A 19,784-nucleotide genomic window follows, 5' to 3' on the forward strand; every position below is an offset into this window, starting at 1 on the left:
TTTCCTACATTTTCTTCTAGGAGTTTCATAGTTGTTGCATTTACATTTAGGTCCTTGATCCATTTTGAGTTAATTTTTGCATAAGGTGTGAGATAAGTGTCTTCTTTCTTTCTTTTGGATATGGCTATCCAGTTCTCTCAAAACCATTTGTTGAATAAACTATTTTGATGCAGGTGGGAGGGCCTGACAGACCTGTCAAAAATCACTAGACCATAGGAGAGAGGGTCTATTTCTGAGTTCTCAATTCAATTCCTTTGGTCAATCTATCAGTCTTTATGCCAGTATCATGCTGTTTTTACCACTGTAGCTAAGTAATAAGCTTTAAAGTCAGGAAGTGAGAATCCTCCAACTTCATTATATTTTAAGACATATTTGGCTATTCAGCACCCCTTACCTTTCCAAATAAATTTGCTTATTGCCTTTTCCATTTCTGAAAAAAAAAAAAAGCTGTTGGAAATTTTATTGGGATTGCATTGAATTTGTAAATCAGTCTGGGTAGAATTGATATCTTAATGATATTTGCACTTCCAGTCCATGAAAATGGAGTGTTCTTCCCGTTATTTAAATCTCTTTGGTTTCTTTTAGCAATGTTTTATGGTTTTCTGAACATGGGTCCTTTATATCCTTGGTTAAGTTTATTCCTAAATATTTGGTTCTTTTAGTTACTATTATAAATGGAATTTTTTTTCTGATTTCCTCCTCAGATTGCTCATCAGTAGTGTATAGAAATGTTATTGATTTTTGCTTGTGAATGTTGTATCCCACCACTTTGCTGAACTTGTCTATTAGTTCTAGTAGCTTTGTTGTAGATTTTTCAGGTATTTCTAAATATTGGATCATATCATCAGCTAATAGTGAAAGTTTTACTTCTTCCTTTCCTATTTGGGTGCCTTTATTTCTTTATCTAGCCTAATTACTCTAGGTAGAATTTCTAGCACAATGTTGAATAATAATGGTGGCAGTGGGCATCATTGTCTTGTTCCTAATCTCAGCGGGAAGGTTTTCAGTCTTTTAATTTTTTATTAAGGCAGTTGTATTTTTTTTATTATCTTTTTTTTAAGATACATAAATTACACAAAAGGTTTTCAGTCTTTCGCCATTGAATACAGTGCCAGCTGTAGGCTTTTCATATTTGCACTTTACCATACTGAGAAAGCTTCCTTCTATTCCAATCTTTTGGATTGTTCTTATCAAGAAGGGATGCTGTATTTTGTCAAAAGCTTTCTGCATCAATCAAGAGGATCATGTGATTTTTCTTCTTCAATTTATTAATGTGATTGATTACACTAATTGATTTTCCTGTGTTGAACCACACTGGCATACCTGGGATAAAACCCACTTGATCATGGTGTATAATTCTTTTAATGTGTTTTTGGTTTTGGTTTGCAGGTGTTCTGTTGAGAATTTTTGCATCTATATTCATTAGAGATATGGTCTGTCATTTTCTTTTTTCAAAATATCTTTATTTTTTATCTTCTTATTGATATTTTCCTTCAATTTCTTGAGTTGATTTAGTGGCTTTCTGATTATTATTGATTAGTTGTCTTAAATACTGTTTCTCTTCAGAATATTTGTTTTGTTTCTTTGGCCTGTTCATCTCTTCCTTTTTCCTAGTATGGCTTGTAAATTTTTGCTGATGTCAAAGCATCTGAATATGTTGTTGAATTTACTCTGGTGGTCAATTCCTTTCTCTTGCCTAGTGTTTTATTCACAGCTCTTTTTTTGCTTTTTGGTTCAACTTATTCTAAGTCTTTAAAATTGCCCAGCTTAAGTTATAAAATTTAGGCCAGGGGCTCAATTAATAGGGTGCAGATTTTCTCCAGGGATGGGATAAAGGAGGAGACCTAAAAGCAGTTTTTCTCCTTGCAATATCCTGGCCAGCCAGCAGATGGCACTCATTGCTGAAACCTTTCCTCAGAAATGTTTCAATCTCTGCTTTTCCATGTCTCTGGTCTGGCCAGAATCAAGATTCAAAGCAGGATCTGCTGACTGAATTCACTGAAGAGCAGCCCTCTGCCTCACCCTCCCTCATCCCTTGTACCAGCTGACAGGGAGGAAAACATCTGCCCCCCTTGCAGTAGGCTGCAGTGTGCCAGGGGTTTTATCCAGGCCTAATGTCTCAAGCATGGGGAATGAGAGCTCTATTGGCCACCGTCCAGGTTTACTAGCTCACATTTGTTGTTTCAGGTTCTTTGTCTCTCTGTCGCTCACCATCCTGAGAGTTGGGCAGAACTGCCTGGTCTGCTGACCCCCAAAGCAGGTCTCTCAGATGGTTTTGGCTATTTATATGAGAATGTTGAGCCCTCCCTGCCTATTCCAATGCCATCTTCCTGGAACTCCCCTATTGTGCTTCTTTTTTTTTGTTTATTTGTTTTTTTAAGATTTATTTTTTATTTATTTCTCTCCCCCCCCACCCCATTTGTCTGCTCTCTATGTCCATTTGGTGTGCGTTCTTCTGTGTCCACTTGTATTCTTATCAGTGGCACCAGGAATCTGTTTCTTTTTATTGCATCATCTTGCTGTGTCAGCTCTCCTTGTGTGCAGTGGTGCCATTCCTGGGCAGTCTGTACATTTATCACACTGGGTGACTCTCCTTACAGGCCACACTCCTTGCATGTGGGGCTCCCCTACGTGGGGGACACTCCTGTGTGGCATGGCACTCCCTGCATGCATCAGCACTGCATGCAGGCCAGTGCACCACATGGGTCAGGAGGTCCTGGATTTGAACCCTGGACCTCCCATGTGGTAGGCAGATGCTCTATCCATCAAGCCAAATCTGCTTCCCTCCCCTACTGTTTTTAAGTTGCCTTTTCTTGTTTTTGGTGCACTCCCATTTACTACAACTGTTTACCTGTTTTCCCAAACTCTGAGGAAGATGGTTTTGCCAGTTTTTGCAAGTTGTTTGAAGATCCTGTGGGGGAACAGAACTCTAGAGCATCTATGCTGCCCTCTTGGTCAGTTGGAAAGCCACCACTGTCTCTTAGCCTTGGTTTCCCTTTGAAAAAAACTGAGATAGTGACGCCTGATGTACAGTGTTGTTGGGAGGTATAGGGAGAATGTTTACAAAAAGCCCAGCACATAGGAGGTGCTCAGTCAGTAGGGAATGGTATTTTGGATGAACGTGCTAGGTACAGGCCTTGGCCTGGTAAGAGGTTTGCCCATTTATGATTTCTCTTGGGGCAGGAAGGCTCAACCTAGCTCCCTTTGCCTCATCTACAGCCTGATCTATTTGCATTCAGACAGCTAGACTTTCCCTTCTCTGGCTAACTGCAATCACTCATGCTTTATTAAATTCAGGTTCTGCCTTGCAAATTACCTCTTTAGTAAACACTCCTAGGATGTAAATGGGAAATGACCCATCCATGACACTGGGGCACATCCCTACTCAGTCTGGCCTGGGTCAGCTCTTCAAAAAGGATCTATGCAGGGAAAATAGGCCCAATGTTCCCTCCAGGGCAAGGATTGCACCTGTGAACAACTGGGGTGAAGGGACCCTTGAGGAAAGGTAGGAGTTAGGAGGCTGGGATGCAGCCAGGATGCATCGATCCAGAAGAAGCTGTGTGCCTTCCCTTCCTTGATGGGAAAGACTGCCACTGCTGAGTGACACACAACTTATCCCTGGGGCCTGCATACAGGTCTTCTCAGCGCAAGCCACCAGGCTGACATGGCCTTGCCACCCACATGGCTCAGGAGCTTCCTAAGGCAGGGCCAATGCCACAGAGTACTTCCATGGGTAGGGGTAGGGTGGTGTGGGCCAGACCAAGACAATGAAGACTGACTATCCACATTAAGGCGAGTGCTGCGTCCTTCCCTGGGAAATAGTAAAAATGTATGAATGCAAATCTACTGAGGCCAGACCTTCCCATCTTAAAAAAATTCAGAAATCTGTATTATAAGATTAAATGTCCAATCACCATCCCAGGGTCCACAGGATGGAGGAATAAAATATGGATTAGAGTGGACTTACTTGTGCCCTACTATAGAACTATTGTGACTCTAGCAATGGAAGAAACTGTATCATGATGTGGAGACGGTGGCCACAGGAATTGCTGAGGGCAGGGAGAGGGAAGAAGAGGTGCGATATGGGGGCACTTTTGGGACTTGGAGTTGTCCTGAATGATATCACAGGGACAGATGCTGGATATTATATATCCTGCATTAACCCACTGAATGGACTGGGAGAGAGTATGGACTACGATGTCAACTATTAACCATGCAGTGCAGCAGTGCTCCAAAATGTATTCACCAAATGCAGTGTGCCATGATGATGAAAGAGGTTGTTGATATGGGAGGAGTCAGGGTAGGGTGGGGAGTGGGGTATATGGGAAACTCCTATATTTCTTAATATAACATTGATTGTGATCTATGTATTTTTTTTAAAAAAGGACAATTTTAAAAATTTGCTATTAAAAAAAAAGATTAAATGTCTGGGTTGCTAAAAGTGGGCCCCCATATTTTGAAGACTTCGATACCTACCAAACACATCAGCAGGCCAGCTTTGGCCCAGGAGCCCACAAGTCTCTTTCCTTTGCTGCCGGTGTTTGCACCCTCTGCCCTGGAGGGGTGGAACAGAGGGGCAGAACTCTGGGAGGCAGAAGGAATCAGAACTTCCAGGGTCAAGGTCACACCAGGGTTCAGGGGGAAAAGGCCCTCAGGTTCACTTCCCTGGAGCCCCTCAAGCTCGGGGCTGGAATTAGCGGGCCTGGGTCAGGAGGCAGTGCCGTGCAGAGGAATGGGTTTCAGGCAGACAGACCTGCGTGGAACAGCGATGGCCGGGGGACCCCCTGCCCTCCCTGCGGCTGCTGTAATGTTTGCCAGGGGCGAGGCCCCGGACGGCCCCTACGTGTCAGCCCTTCTCACACAGGGACGGATGTGCACGCTGAGCCCAGCGTGGGCTGGGGGTGGTCCCTGGTTGCCAGGGAGAGGCAGGGGCTGGTGTAGCTGACTCAGGGCTCTGCACCCAGAGCTAGGACGGGACTGCCCCTGTCACGAGGGCTTCTGAGGAGCAGGGTCCTGGGGACTTCCCCGCCGCCCTGGGCACCAAGAGGACAGGGTGAAGGAACAGCCCCTGTGTGTACAGAAGCCCATGGCTCCAGGCCTGGGGGCCCAGCTCAGGCAACCTGGGGGCCTCAGGCCTGCCTGGGCCGAGCTCTGCTCTCACCTGTACCCAAGGGGTGACTCCACCCTCTGCCAGCATCCTGTGGCTTTAGGGAGCCCCGTGGGATTTCGGGGTCAGAAGTCCCTGACTTGCCACTGGGGTTGGGTGATGGTGGAAGGAGCCTGAGGACACAGGGCCAGCCCAACCCCTCCCAGTGGAAGATGCACCTGCACGGGGTGGTTCCCACAGTGCCAGCAGCCTTACCTGAGCAGCCTTGGATGTCTGTTTTCGGGAAAGCCCACCTTGAGTGGCAAGATTAGAAGGAACTCAGCCCTGCACTCTTCCTCACACGCCTATGTCATGTTGTCCTTGCAGGCGAATACCGAGTGGTGGTTCGGGGAAGTGGCTTTCAGAACACAAGGGACAAAAGCTCAGTTATTTGCAGATTCAAGTTCACTGACAACAGCATTTTGGGTAAATATCCACTTTGGTTCATTGGAGTGAAAGGACCCCACACAACGCTGTGTCGCCTCTCAGCCAACCTTTCCCAGCCCTCGCCCCACTCTGCACTGGGGTTAGAGGCAGCGTGGGCAAGCAGGGGGTGGGCCAGGCCAGTGGGGGGCTGGGGGCCTGGCCCCCTCCCACCCTGACTGGAAACAGACCCCGGGCACCTGGAGCAAGGCTGAGCTCCGCCTCTCAGGGTGCCCTCCCCAGGGCCAAGGACGGAGGCTGCAGGCGGCTCTGAGGGCATGGGCAGCCAGCCTGGGCCCTGCACCCTGCCTGGTCCACTGACCCCTGCAGGGAAGGTGGCTCATCCTGAGCTGAGATGAGGAGCCCTGGCCAGGCCTGGGTTCCAGAGTCCGAGGCCCAGGCCCCAGGTCCTTGGCTCCTGAGCCTGTTTTCTTTCCTGTAACACGAGCGTGCTGGTCACAAGATCTCGTAAGGAGAGTGGGAGGTGCCCTTGAGGGCATAATAATTGCATGAAAATGTAAGAAGCAGCCTATTACTTGGTGGCACTGAGGTGCCAGGCATGTGGCCGAGGGTGAGTGGCCTCAGGAAGCAGAGGGCCCGGCAGGCAGCCCCCTCAGACACAAATCCCGGACATCGCTCAATTCATCTGCAAAAATTCTAATTTCTCTAAAAGAGAACTTGTTCCTGTAAAAGTTAGGGCAGTCCACACGTCCTAAGTAGATGTCCCTTCACCTCTAATTTCCATGCCTTCCCAGTTTTTTGTTGTCACAGCACTTTGCACTCTCTGACAATTATTTCATTTGTAATTTCACTTTGTTGGATCGTCTGTTTCTCTACCCAGGCCCTAGAATGTCCCTCCCTTGACAGCTCTCTGCCCGCCTTGTTTCTGTTAAATACTGTCTTAGTTTGCCACAGGGCTGCTGATGAAAAGCACCAGAAATGGGTTGGCTTTTGAAATGGGAAATTTAGTGGGATAAAACTTCCAATTCTGAGGCCATGAAACATCTACATCAAGGCACATTCCGAGACGCTTTCTCACCAAAGTCAGCCGCTGGTGAGCCCAGCACCCTGCCACGTGGCAAAGATGGTGGCCATCCCTGCTGAGGTCCCCGCCCTCCCTTCTGGGCTCACCATCTCCTCAACCTCGAGCTGCTCCATGGGCCCAGCCCCCTGGGGGTTTCGCTGCCAGCGGCCCTCGAGTCCTCTCTCATGTGGCCGGATCAAAATGGCAGAACTCCCTTTTCCTGTGTGTCTCTGTCTGTGTCTCTTTTATATAAGACCCAGAAAGAGGGCGGAGACCCAACCTGAGTCAGGCCTCACTCACGTGATGCACTTGAAAGGGTCTCACACCCACAGGAATGGATTATTTCAAGGTATAATATTTTAAGGGGTTTCACCAAATGAAAACTCACAAATACCACAGCTACCCAGCATCTTGGGCAGGGCCAGGGATCCCCAAGTGTCTCTAAGGAAATGAAGGCTGAGAGAGAGGCCAATTGTCAACGTGAGTTCAGCTTGCTGAGGGCCGCAGGAGGTGGTGGCTGGATGAGCTGGCTAGTGCACTCACCTGCTCATGGGATTTGCCTTTTAGATGAAACAGCAATCACTGTGGAAGAGAAATTCATAACTTGCCCAGGAGTAGAACTGAAGGAACCTGGAGAGTAAGTTCCCTGGTCTGGGGACCCTCGTGGCAGGAGACCAGATGGGCAGTGCTTAGGGGTCCTGGATGAGGACACCCTCAGCTGGGGCACCCGGGGATCCCTCTGTACCTACCCTGATGGGTGGTCCTGGAGGTGGGCAGGGATCCATGTGGCCCGGCTCTGCTGGGGACAGCAGGAGGTGGAGGGTGCCTGCCTTAGTTTCCCCACTGCTGTGACATCTACCAAGCCATGGGTTGTCTTGACAAGAGGGATTTCTTGGCTGCCAGTGCTGGGGCTGGAAGCTGGCTCCCTACAGGGTGGGCAGCGCTCTGGTGCTGGCAGCCGGCAATCCTGGGGTCCCGTGGCTCCCCCACCACACGGCCACGTGCTCTCCTCTCTCTGCCGGGTTCCCAAGGACTTCCAGCGTCTTCTCCTCCAAGTGGCTTTCCCTTGAAAGCCCCCAGTCACTGCACTAAGGGCAGTCTCATTCCCCTGACTGCAGTGTAACGATGTCCTCAGAAGGTCCACTGACAATGGGTTCCCCCCCAGGACTGGGTGCAGGTCGTGAACGTGATTTTTTCTGGGGCACGCGCTTCAGCCCATCTGGTTCCAAAGGGCTCCTGCCACTCGCTGGAGCTGAGCCCACGTGCCCTGTCCACACGGAGGAGCCGAGGGAGCCCCCCCATGGCTGCCGCTCACGTGGCACGTGGCCACACGGTGGGCAGACGATGCCAGGCTCCTGGGACCGGCCATGTCCCTCGGGGCCTCCAAGCCAGGCCAACCTCGTGCTCTGGGGAAGGAGAGCTTGCCCATTCTCTCCACTTCCCCAGTGCCTTGCTGGCAAAGTCACTGCACCCAGGAGAGCTGGGGGCCAAGGTTCAGCCACGGGGAGACCTGGTTGTCACCGGCCCACCCCCTCTGTGCTTTAGGCCCATCTTCGTTGAAATCAGCCTCAACAAAGGCATAACCTTCATCGCCAACAACCTCAAATTCAGAGGAAAGGACTGCGTGAGTACTGGGTGGGGGCACCCCCATCACGGGACCCATCGGCCCAGCCCTGATGCAGACACACTGGGGGGCAGCTGGCAGCCAGGGCAAGTGGGTGGGGCAGGGGTCCACCAAGACCAGAGTCCAGGCCTGCAGCACCCCTGGCTGTGTGGGCCCCAGGGCCCACCCCTCCAGGTCAGGGTTCAGGCAGGGGGATGGGGCAGCCTCCGCCACACATGGTGTCCATGACCCTGGGCTCTGCCGAGGTGGTCTGAGCATCTGTCCATGAACTCCTGGCCCCCCTGGGGTCCCTCAAGGTGGAGCACCTGAGGAGAGGAAGAGGCTGGGGGTGGAATGCCAGGAGATGGGAGCTGGGAGGGGGCCACCCAGCCCCAGCCCAGCCCTCGGCCACACCTGTTCTCTGGCAGCCAAGGCTGGATGGTGACGGTGGCCCTTCCACAGGGGGAGAATCCTGCTGCCAAACCCACCGAGGACAAGGCAGGGAACCCAAGCAAGGTCAACAGCCAGCGCCTCATTGAGCAAACCCCTGAGAAAGCCCCTGAGATGCCCCTGGAGGTTGCCCCAAAAAACCTCCCTGGAAAGGCCCCTGAGCAGGCCCCTGGAAAGCCTCCTCAGAAGCCCCCCGCAAAGCTCTTCAAGCGTCTTGCAGCCAGAGCCCTCAAGTGGCTTTCCAAGTACCGCTTTCCAAGTAGTGATGTGGACAGCAGAGATAAGCGCACTGAGCAGGAGGGGAACCCTGAGGGCGGTGGCGAGGAGGCGGAGCCCCGTGGCTTGGAGATACCCTTACCACCAGTTGTCAAAAGCTTCATCAGCACCGGCAGCAGCAGCAGCGACTTCCCCTGGATCCCCGTGGTGGTTGGCGCAGCTGCCCTGCTCTTCCTCCTGTTGCTGTGCTGCTTCTTCTACCTGTGGTGTTGGGTGAGTGCCCTGCTATGTGAGCAGGCAGGTGAGTGCCCCTGCTGCCTGAGCAGGCAGGTGAGTGACCTTCTACATGAGCAGGCAGGTGAATACCCCTGCTGCCTGAGCAGGCAGGTGAGTGCCCCTGCTGCCTGAGCAGGCAGGTGAGTTGCCCTGCTATGTGAGCAGGCAGGTGAGTGCCCCTGCTGCCTGAGCAGGCAGGTGAGTGACCTGCTACCTGAGTTGGCAGGCGAGTGCCCCTGCTGCCTGAGCAGGCAGGTGAGTGCCCCTGCTACATGAGCAGGCAGGTAAGTGCCCTGCTATGTGAGCAGTCAGGTGAGTGCCCCTGCTGCCTGAGCAAGCAGGTGAGTGCCCCTGCTATGGTGGCAGCTCCCAAGACTGACCAAGGCTCAGGCTCCGCCCCCCCTGGGGCCTAGAGGTGCCCTGGCCTCCTGCCCTGCCTGCCACAGGGTGCTCAGGGGGAGGCTGTGCATGCTGGGCCAGGCTGCTCTGGTGCCCACAGCCCTTCTAGAGGTGAACAGAGGCCAGCATGCAGCAGGGCAGCAGGAGGACAGAGAGGAGTGCTCCTGGGTTAGGAAGGAGGGGTCTTTGCGGGGCTGGAGGACCGTCCTGAGGGCTGCAGGGAGGAGGAGGAGAAAGCGGGGGGGGGCAGAGAAGGAGCAGGTGGGTCCCTGACCTGGAAGCACTCGAGGGAAAGCCTGAGGGGACCATCCCACGAAGGGCTCTTGGCTTGGGGCGGCCTCAGCCTGCCTGGCCTGCCCCAGCCCTCCAGGGAGGGGCGGTGTCCCTGTGAGAAAGGAGGAAACTGAGGCTCAGAGGCAGCCGTGCTGGCCGCAGCCCTGCAGGCATCAGTCTGTGCCCCACGGCTCTGAGCAGGGTCCCCACCTCTCCCAGGGGCTGAGGCTGAGCCCAAACTGCATCTTCCAGCACAGGTTATGTCTTTTTAAAAAATATTTATTTTAAAAGAAGCTTTATATTACATAAATGCTACATAAAAAATATATACATAAGGGATTCCCATAAACCTCACCATCTCCCCCTCCCACACTTTCCCACATCAATAACAACCTTCCTTAGTGTGGCACATGTGCTAAAATTGATGAACACATATTGAGGCTTTGCTACTAACCATGGACTCTAGTTTACATTACAGTTGACACTCTGCCCTGCACAGTTTCATAGGTTATGGCAAAATCCATAATGCCCTGTACCCATCATTGCCCTGTCCTGGAGGACGACTCCAATGTCCTGAAATTCCCCTCATGTGACACCTCTTCTTCCCTCCCCCCCCCTCAGAACCTCTGGTGGCCACTGCCTTTATATCAATGATAGAAGTTCTTCCATTGCTAGAATAATGTCTATAATAGAATAGTAATAAGTCTACTTTAGTCCAGTGTTCATTCCCCAGTCTTGAGGATTTGACAATGGTGGTGCAGTTTCTGATTGAGAGGGGTCCTGTTTCCCAGGCGGTAGGTGGATGTCACTCTCTTGCTTGCAGTTGCAGACACTCTCTGTTCCTTGGATAGGCATTGTCCATCATCATCTCCTTGTTAGTTGTGCTGGATGAGTCCAATGAACTGGAGAGTAGGTGCTGCAACTCTGCTGAGATTCAGGACCCAACTGGCACATGGATGGACCAAAGATTTTAAGTCTCTGGAACATACATTTAATAAGTAGAGTGCTAATGATATTTCAAATAAAAGGGGCAGAAGAGCCTTGTTTAGGGAAACTATACAAGAGTCTAAGTCTGTTACACTGAGGAGCATAGATTCCAGAGTAAGGCCAGCTGATAGGGTGCCTAACTCCTGAGCTGCTCTGTGCTGCTTTTGGTGTTTGGGTGTCTCTAGCTCTTAGGAGCCCTGCTGTTTGAGGCATTGTTTACCGTGGCAGTCAATGGGATCCTGCTGAGCCTGCTGAGATGCACAGAGTGTAACCTCTGGAATGACCTTCTGATTCACTTTGAAATCTCTTAGCCACAAAAACTCATTTGTATTGAATATTTCCCCCTTTTGGTCAAGGTCTTTGCATGTGTTGTTGGTTGTTGGTTGGTGTTGGTATTAATCCCTTGGTGCCAGGGGGGCTCATCCACAGGCATCATGTCCCATGCTGGGAAAAGGATAGTGTGTTTATATGCTGAGTTTGGCTTTCAGAGAGGCCACATTTCAGCAACAAGGAGGATTTCAGGAGGTAACTCTTAGGCAATGTATAACACTAGGCTAAGTTTCAAATTCACAAGGACAGGTCTGTAAGTACGGTCGTCAATATCGAGGGCCTAGCATCATGGTCTCTCCTCCTTCACTAGGCACTGCCCTTGTACTTGGGAGATTCTTGCCATGCTGTTAGAGAATGCAGCAGCCCTCCCCAGCATGGGAGTTCAATATTCTTTGGTTATTGTGTGGGTCCTCAACCATCCAGACAGTGAACGCTTGAACATATTCATATGCCTTCGAGGCATGCCCCAGGTGGACCTCTTCCCACATTTCTGTAACCTAAAGCTTCTTTGAAAATAAAGTGGAAAAAATAAGACCCTGGGGGAATATACAGGAGAAATTATTACTGTACATACAAGACAACAGACCTTACAGTGATGAAAGAAACAATGTCTAAAAAATTTTTATACTATTTTTATTTTTAAAGTTTTTTGTATGTTACTTGTTATTTTAAATGCTAGTATTATTTCTTTTTCTTATTAATCTTATTTGGCTATGTCTTTTTAACATTCTAGTGTAAAAAGAAGCCACCGGACCCATGTAGGGTAAGTCCTAAGTGCGTCCTGACTTCCTGTGAGCTCATCTGCCATGCACCGAGCCTCCTGCGGCCCATGGAGGGGTCCGCTCCCACCCCAGGAGCTCCACCGCCTGTGCCAAGAGCCTGCAGAGCAGGAGGAGGGGGATGCAGGGGTAGGGGGACGGGGACTGCTAGGGAAACCAGGCATCCCCCTTCCCAGGCTCCCACCAAAGGGGCAGTGTGGGCAGCCTGTGGGGGGTCTGCCACAGACCCTCCTGAGACAAGTGGGACACTTGGCCCCTGCTGGCTGGCAGGATGGTACTTATCCAGGACTTGGGGAAGCTTCTGGAAAAGGAGCCTCATGTTGCAAGGACCCAGCTCTGGAATCTTCCATGCCCTTGTCTTAATCACGGTCTCCTGGTGGGCAGAGGGGCCTGGCCAGGTCAGCCCTTGGGGCCTGCATGGCTGAGAGTGGGCGAGGGAGCTTATCTGGCACAGAGCTGTGAGGGACACCCACCCAGGGGAGCCCAGGGCCAGGTTCAGGGCAGCAGCCATGGGACCAGGTGGGCCTGGGGTGGTTGCGCTTTCAAAGCTGGAGCCTGGTGGCTGAGGGGCGTCCCCTGCCCATGCGTGGACCCCTGGCTGGCCCAGCACATGGTGTCTTCATTTGCCAGGGCTGCTCTGACAAATGCCATGCCGCGGGTGGCTTGAACCCAGAGGTCACTGTCTCTGGTCTGGAGGCCAGAAGTCCAGCTTTCTCCTGGGTCCACAGGTTCTGGTGCCAGTCACTGCAGCCCTCAGGGTCCTTGGCTGGCCTCGTGCCTTGACCACACGGTGCTGTCCTTGGTCCCCTCTGTCCTCTGCCTTTAGGCTCCTCCTGAGTCACGTTTCCTCCTTCATGAGGCTCCTGGAGTGGACAGAGCCCCCACTTCTCTGTGGCCACCCATCCAGTAGTGACGTCCTGGGCACGTCCTGTTACAGACGGCTCCCCCCAGAGAGCACGGCTGCAGGCGTGAACCCCTCTCTTCTGGAGCCCTCGGTCCAGGCCCCACACAGGGCACAGCCTCAAGGAGGCTCTGCCAATGGGGGCGTCAGAGGAGCGAGGGGACAGGGGAGCTTTGCAGCACTTTGGGGATGAGCCAGATGCCGTCTTGTTTGCCCCAGAGGATGCTCCCTGGGGGCGTGGGTGCTGCTGATGGAATCCGGGGTCCCTCACTCGATTGTTCCTTATTCACCCCACAAACATCGGCTGAGTGGCAGCACCAGCCCTCCCGGTTGTGCCACCCTGGAGCAGATGCTTTCTCTTCCTACAGACAGTGTGCTGCTGCCTGCCGTGGCCCATGGTGATGCCTGCTTGTTGCGACTGCCTGGACACTGGGTGTCTGAGCCAAATGGAGGTGAGGAGGGCCCCTGTCATGCTGAGCTTGAGGTGCAGAGGTCCAACCAGAAGTCTCCACTTGTGGGGTGGCGAGGGTCCTGGGCATCTGGCTTTCTCCCTAGGTGCCAGGGGCCAGGGTGGGCACAAAGCAGAGGGCCCCATGCCCCCAGGGGCTGCAAGGCTGCCCCCCTGCCCCTCCCCTCCCTCTACCTTGGGAGCACAGGCCTCCCTGCCCCTCCTTGGGCTGCTGCCCAGCGCCCTGTGCCCCCATAATGCTCCCCTCAGGGACCTTTCCTGGCTCCTGGTGTAGCTCCTCCAGCCTGTGGACTTGTCCCCTAAATGAACCACTGACACCCCCACACCAAAAGAGTGTCTTGTTCCAGATTCTGACGCTGTGACCACAGTGACCACCACCCCAGCAGGCACGCAGGCTGCCAGGCTCCTGCTCCCAAGCTCTGCGTGTTCTTGGGGTTCAGCTGGGGTGCCTGACCCTCTCTGGCAGTGTCACCCCACCATGCCATGTCCTCATGCCATGTCCCCTTTGCAGGGCAAACTGGAACTCCTGTGTGCTCTTGCTAGGGAGAACTGCAGCTCTGTGCAACTGATGCGGCCCTCGTTGGGGAGCATGGTGATCAGGCAGGGGTGCTGCCCCCATGGCGGGTGGTCACCCACAGTGCTTTTCCCTTGTGACAGTTGCCCACAGACGGAGTCCCCAGCCCTGGGAAGTGGTGCTCAGGAGCACATAGGCCCCAGGGGACTGAACGTGGCCACTAACATGCTCTTTGCCTTGTGGTCTTTATTTTTATTTTTTCTTTAATTAAAGCCATTCTCAGGATGTGTGGTGATATCTCATTCTGGTTTGGATTTGCACTTCCCTAATGGTTGGTGATGTTGACATCTTTTCATGTGCTTATTTGCCAACTGTGTATCTTCTTTGGAGAAATGTCCATTCAAATTATTTGCCCATTTTTCAGTTGGGTGGTTTAACTTTTTGTTGATAAGTTGTAGGATTCATTTATTTATTCTCGATATCAAACCCTTACCAGATACATGGTTTCCAAATGTTTTCTCCAGTTATGTAGATGGTCTTTTCACTTTCTTGATAATACCCTTTGATGAACAAATGTTTATAATTTTGATGAAATCCAATTTAACTGTTTTTCCTTTTGTTGCTCATGGTGGTGGTATAATGTCTAAGATTCCATTGTGTAACTTATTGTCTATCCTACAGTATGAGCCATATGCACTTGAGAAGAATGTGTATTATGCTGTTGTTGGATGAAGTATTTGTATATACATCAGGTTTGGTTGGTTTATAGTATTGTTTAAGTCTTTCTTTCCTTATTGATCTTTGGTCTAGAAGTTCTATTCATTATGGAAAGTGGTGCATTGACGTCTCCTACTATTAATGTAGAACTATCTACTTTTCCATTCAATCTCTCAATATTTACTTCATATATTCTGCAGTGCTGCTATTAGGTGCATATATGCATTCTCAACAAATTGACCCTTTTGTCAATATGTAGTATACTTCTTTGTCCCTTATAATAGTTTTTTTACTTTGTCTGTTTTATTAGGTATTAGCATCTTAGTATAATATATGAGTATATTAATATTGTATATAAGTATACCCATACTGGATCCCTTTTGATAATCCTACTTGTGTCTGAATTTAAGGAGAGTCTCTTCTTAACAACATAAAATTGGACCATGCTATTTTATCCATTCTGCCAATCTCTGCCTTTTGACTGGAGAGTTTAACCCATTCACATTTAAAGTGACTACTGGTAACACAGGCCCTTCTGCCAGTTTATTTGGATTTTGCAATTCTTATTCCTTTTTTGTTCCTCAATTCTCCCATCATTGCCTTCTTTTGTATTATTTTTTCCTTTCATAGTGAACCACTTTGAACACTTTCTCATTTATTTCTGCATGCCTTCTTCTGATATACATTGAGGTTACCATGGAGTACACATTTTAATACCTTAACAAATGTGTACCATAGGGTATGCATTTAGCCTCTTAACAAAAGTGGTTACCATGGGGTACAAATTCAACATCTTCAATCTTTAACAATCTTGTTTGATTTATTACCAGCTTAATTTCAACAACATTTACAAACTATGTTCCATAGCCTTCTGCCCCCCATTCTTTATGTGTTCTTGTCACAAATTAAATCTTTATACATTTTAAAGGTTGGGTGTCCCAACCCATGGGTGTATCATTACTTTTATGCATTTGCATTTTAGATCCCATAAGAAGTGAAAACTGAGTTACAAATTGAAAGCACTGGTGTTTATAATTAACCATGCTCTTACCTTTATCAGAGATCCTTATTCTTTTATGCAGCTTTGTTCTACCATCTACTGACCTTTTGCTTTTAATCTGAAGAACTCCCTTTAGCATTGCTTATAGTCCAAGTTTAATGATGATGAACTCCCTATGCTTATGCCTTTATTTATCTTGGAATTTCTTAATCTCTCCCTCATTTTTGAAATACAGTTACTCAAGATAAAAGTTCTTGGTTGGCACTTATTTTCTGTCAGCATATTCAATATGTCATCTGTATTAGTCAGCCAAAGGGGTGCTGATGCAAAATACCAGAAATTGGTTGGTTTTTTAAAGGGTATTTATTTGGGGTAGGGGCTTATGGATACCAGGCCATAAAGCATAAGTTACTTCCCTCACCAAAATCTATTTGGAGCAGGATGGCTGCCAACGTCTGTGAGGGTTCAGGCTTTCTGGGCTCCTACGTTCCTGGGGCTTGCTTTTCTCTGCATTCAAGGTTCCTTTCTTCCTGGGACTGACTTCTCTTTCCTCTGTGAGCTTACGTCCTGGGACTCCAGCTTAAGCCTTCAGCATCAAACTCCAGCATCAAAACTCCAACATCAGAAGACCTCCAACTCTGTCCTTTGCAATGCCTTTTATCTGTGAGTCCCCACCCACCAAGGGTGGGGGCTCAATGCCCTACTGGCACAAGAAGATTAGCTAATTACTTAATTAAGTAAGCCTCTGAATCCAATATAGTCTAATATGCCCAGAGGAAAAGATAAGTGTACAAATATAATCCAATTTCTTTTTGGAATTCGTCAATAATATCAAACTGCTACACAATCCCCCTGCCTTCTTGCCTCAGTGGTTTCTGATGAGAAATTGGAACTTCTTATTGAAGCTCCCTTGAAGATGATGTGTTGTTGTCTCCTGTAATTTTCAGGATTCTCTGTTTGTCTTTGGCATTAGATAGTTTGATTATAATGTGGTGGTTGCGGATCTCTTTGAGTTTATCTTATTCATAGTTCACTATAATTCTTGGATATGTATATTCATTTCTTTACTTAAATTTGGGTAGTTTGCCTGCTTTATTTCTTCAAATAGTCTCTTAGTCTCTTTCACTCTGTCTTCTTCTAGGAATCCCATAATGCATATATTGGTAAACTTGATGTCCCACAAGTCTCCTGGTCTCTCTGTTTGCTTTTCTTCATTCTTTTTCCTTTCTGCCCCTCAGCCTAAATAATTTCAATCATCTTCTCTTCAGGTTCACAGATATTTTCTTCTGCCGGCTCCAATCTGCTATTGAACCCATACAAGGAATTTTAAATTCCATTATTGTGGTCTTTAATTCCACTATTTCTGTTGGGTTCCCTTTTATAATTTCTCTTTATTGAAATTCTCATTTTTTTCACATATAATTTTCCTGATGTCCTTTAGTTCCTTATACATGTTTTCCATTCTCTCCTTGAGCATATTCAAAATCATTTTCTAAAAGTCTTTTTATGTTCAAAGTCTGGTTTTATTTGTTGATGGTTTCTGATGTTTTATCTTGTTCCTATGACTGGGCCATCAGTTCCTGCCTCTTTATATGCCTTGCAGTCTTTACTTGCACACTGGATGTTTTAATAATTTAAGGTGTTACCTCTGGAATTTATTCCCCGGGCTTTCTGGGGCTCTGGAAGGAAGTCAGGCCTCACCCTCACTCCCAAGTCTCCCAGTCCATGGAGGAGCAGCAGCCAAGGTCAGAGGCCAGAGCACCTAAGACTCCCTGGGGAGGGCAGGGGAGCCTCTATAGAGGGGGTGACAGCCAAACCCTCCAAGTGGGAGTAGAGGCTGGATGCCAGCACTCCAGGGAGAGAAAAAGCATATAGGACCCTACAGGTCCAGGTGGGGCCTGAGTCCAGCCCACGGGGCCAAGGAAACTGCAGCCTCTGGACCCAAATCAAATGACTTCTCCATGACCTCCTGTCTCTTCTCTACCTACAGGTAGAGAAGGCCTTCACCCCAATGAGGGCCTGGAGGGTACCGGTGATCTCTGACCCAAGACTGCGCCTTTCTCCCAACTGTGAGAGTGTCCCCTTCCCCGTGTGCCCGGGGTGCTGCCATTCCCCCGGTGCATATTCTCAGTCCTCCTGGATGCTGCCGCTGGTCTCGCCCTGTTCCCAGGCACAGGCCGCCTGCCCTCCATGAGCCCTGCCTGCAAAGCCCTAAGGCGAAAGCACCAAAGGGCCAGGATTGTTGACTTGCTGAGGTGGACACATAGTTTTGGTTTTACAGTAAAAAAGATGTTGGCATTTGTTGCTGATGATTAAAAGAGTTTATTACATGGTGAGTTTCTGTCCTCTCTGAGATGCATGTACGCTCCACCTGCTAGAATAACGCATCCCGGGGCCCCGTGGGGATGGACATGGATTGTGCCTCTCACAGCACCTCGTCTTCATCCATCTGCCAAATTCCACTCCATGAAAAAGCCCAAAGAGCCTGTTTCATGTGAATCCAGTCCTGTGTCTCCCTCCCTAACTTCATGCAAAGAGAAGCCTTTGAATTTCTCATCTCCTTTCTCCATGTCCCTGGTTTCCCACTTTGGAGTCCCACATTCTGAACGTGTCATAGAAGGTGGTGAGGAGACCCCAAGGCCACTAGCTGGAAGCACGACTTCTCTGTCCAGGTGCCCCGAACTGTGCCCAAGCCCAGAAGGATTCCACTGAACCGTGTCCTCTCCACTAGAGAAGAAAAACAACTCCCCATCTGGGTCCATCTGCCCCTGCTGGAGAATCCACGCCCAAGAAGGATGAGTTTTAGTGAGCAGCATCCTCCCACCAGGCGCAGCCCACGGTCTCTCTGTGTCTGTGAAATCACCAGGCCCACAGGCCCCCGGATCCTGGTGTGGGGTCCCTGAGCCCCTCAGGAGGGTCTGCAAGGGCAGCTGTGACTGAGGGCGCCCAGGCATCCTCTATTATATTATTTTTTCATTTAAAAAATTTATTGAAATATATCATTCATACATGAACATACATAAATAATAGGTATGTAGTATAAGTTGTACACTTACAACACATCATACTGGGCTCCCACACATCACCCCAGCACTAATACCTTGCATTGTTGTGAAGCATAGCAAACTATAACAGAGCATCATCAAAGAATTACTCCTAACTACAATCCGTTTCTTACATTTGGTGTATTTTTCCCCAACCCACCTTATTATGTTTTTTATTCATAAACCTTACAATTTATCTAAAGTGTAAAATCCATTGGTATAATCAAGAATTGGGCATTCATCATTTCTATCAATTTTAGAGCATTTTCATTATTTAAGAAAAAGCAAACCACTGTCATACCTATATATTAGCAATTCTGATGACAAATTCTCTTATGTGCTCTCACCATTTCTATTCATTTCCAAACATTTCCAAACTACTTTTTACTGATTCTGCTCAGATTAAACCCAGCTTTCCATTCCATAACTACACTCTCTTCTCTGGTGACATATTCTAGTTAGCCATTCTTCATTTATTTATTTTTTTAAAGACTCATTTATTATTTATTTGTCTCCCCTTCCCCCCCACCCTGGTTGTTCTCTGTGTCTATTTGCTGCATCTTCTTTGTCCGCTTCTGTTGTCAGCAGCACAGGAATCTGTTTCTTTTTGTTGCTTCATCTTGCTGTGTCAGCTCTCCGTGTTTGTGGCACCATTCCTGGGCAGGCTGCACTTTCTTTTGCCCTGGGCGGCTCTTCTTACGGGACGCGCTCCTTGTGCATGGGGCTTCCCTATGCTGGGGACACCCCTGCGTGACAGGGCACTCCTTGCGCATATCAGCACTGTGCATGGGCCAGCTCCACATGGGTCAAGGAGGCCTGGGGTTTGAACCGCAGACCTCCCATGTGGTAGACGGATGCCCTAACCACTGGGCCAAGTCCACTTCCCAGCCAGTCTTTATTGATCTTACTAGTTAGGAAACTAAACTCTCCACCTCAGTCCTGTCTTCTTGAAACTTTCAATTGAGTAAGGCAAGAACAGGTTTTGGTGTTTAATCAATACTGATTGAAAGAAATAACCATAATTTCTCCCATGTTTAAAAAAAAATTTTTCTGGAGGGGTCCATTTCTGCGTATGCAGGTTGTGTGTGCAGGCTTATCCTGGGACAAATAACCATTGACCTTCAAAGCCTTCCTGTCTGGTATTGCTGCTGCTTCAGGGAGCCCCCTCTCCCCCTCCTGCCCCTCGCCCTCCTGTGCAGCCGAGTCCCCGTCTGTCCAGCCAGCTCCCAGGAC

General features: G+C 49.2%; 1 protein-coding gene across 1 annotated transcript in view; it reads left to right on the forward strand.

Annotated features, from left to right (window-relative positions):
• The window catches only part of LOC101429401 (anthrax toxin receptor-like), a 33,892-nt gene extending 16,049 nt beyond the window's left edge, over nucleotides 1-17,843 (forward strand). The window contains exons 9-15 of the mRNA XM_058299286.2: nucleotides 5,474-5,572; nucleotides 7,161-7,230; nucleotides 8,139-8,217; nucleotides 8,659-9,135; nucleotides 11,861-11,890; nucleotides 13,176-13,259; nucleotides 17,498-17,843. Of these exons, the coding sequence (XP_058155269.1) occupies nucleotides 5,474-5,572; nucleotides 7,161-7,230; nucleotides 8,139-8,217; nucleotides 8,659-9,135; nucleotides 11,861-11,890; nucleotides 13,176-13,259; nucleotides 17,498-17,701 (1,043 nt within the window). The 3' untranslated portion in view covers nucleotides 17,702-17,843. The remainder of the gene's footprint in view (nucleotides 1-5,473; nucleotides 5,573-7,160; nucleotides 7,231-8,138; nucleotides 8,218-8,658; nucleotides 9,136-11,860; nucleotides 11,891-13,175; nucleotides 13,260-17,497) is intronic.
• Nucleotides 17,844-19,784: the final 1,941 nt, after the last annotated feature.

This window comes from Dasypus novemcinctus, chromosome 6 (genome assembly GCF_030445035.2).
Source record: "Dasypus novemcinctus isolate mDasNov1 chromosome 6, mDasNov1.1.hap2, whole genome shotgun sequence".
NCBI lineage: Eukaryota > Metazoa > Chordata > Mammalia > Cingulata > Dasypodidae > Dasypus > Dasypus novemcinctus.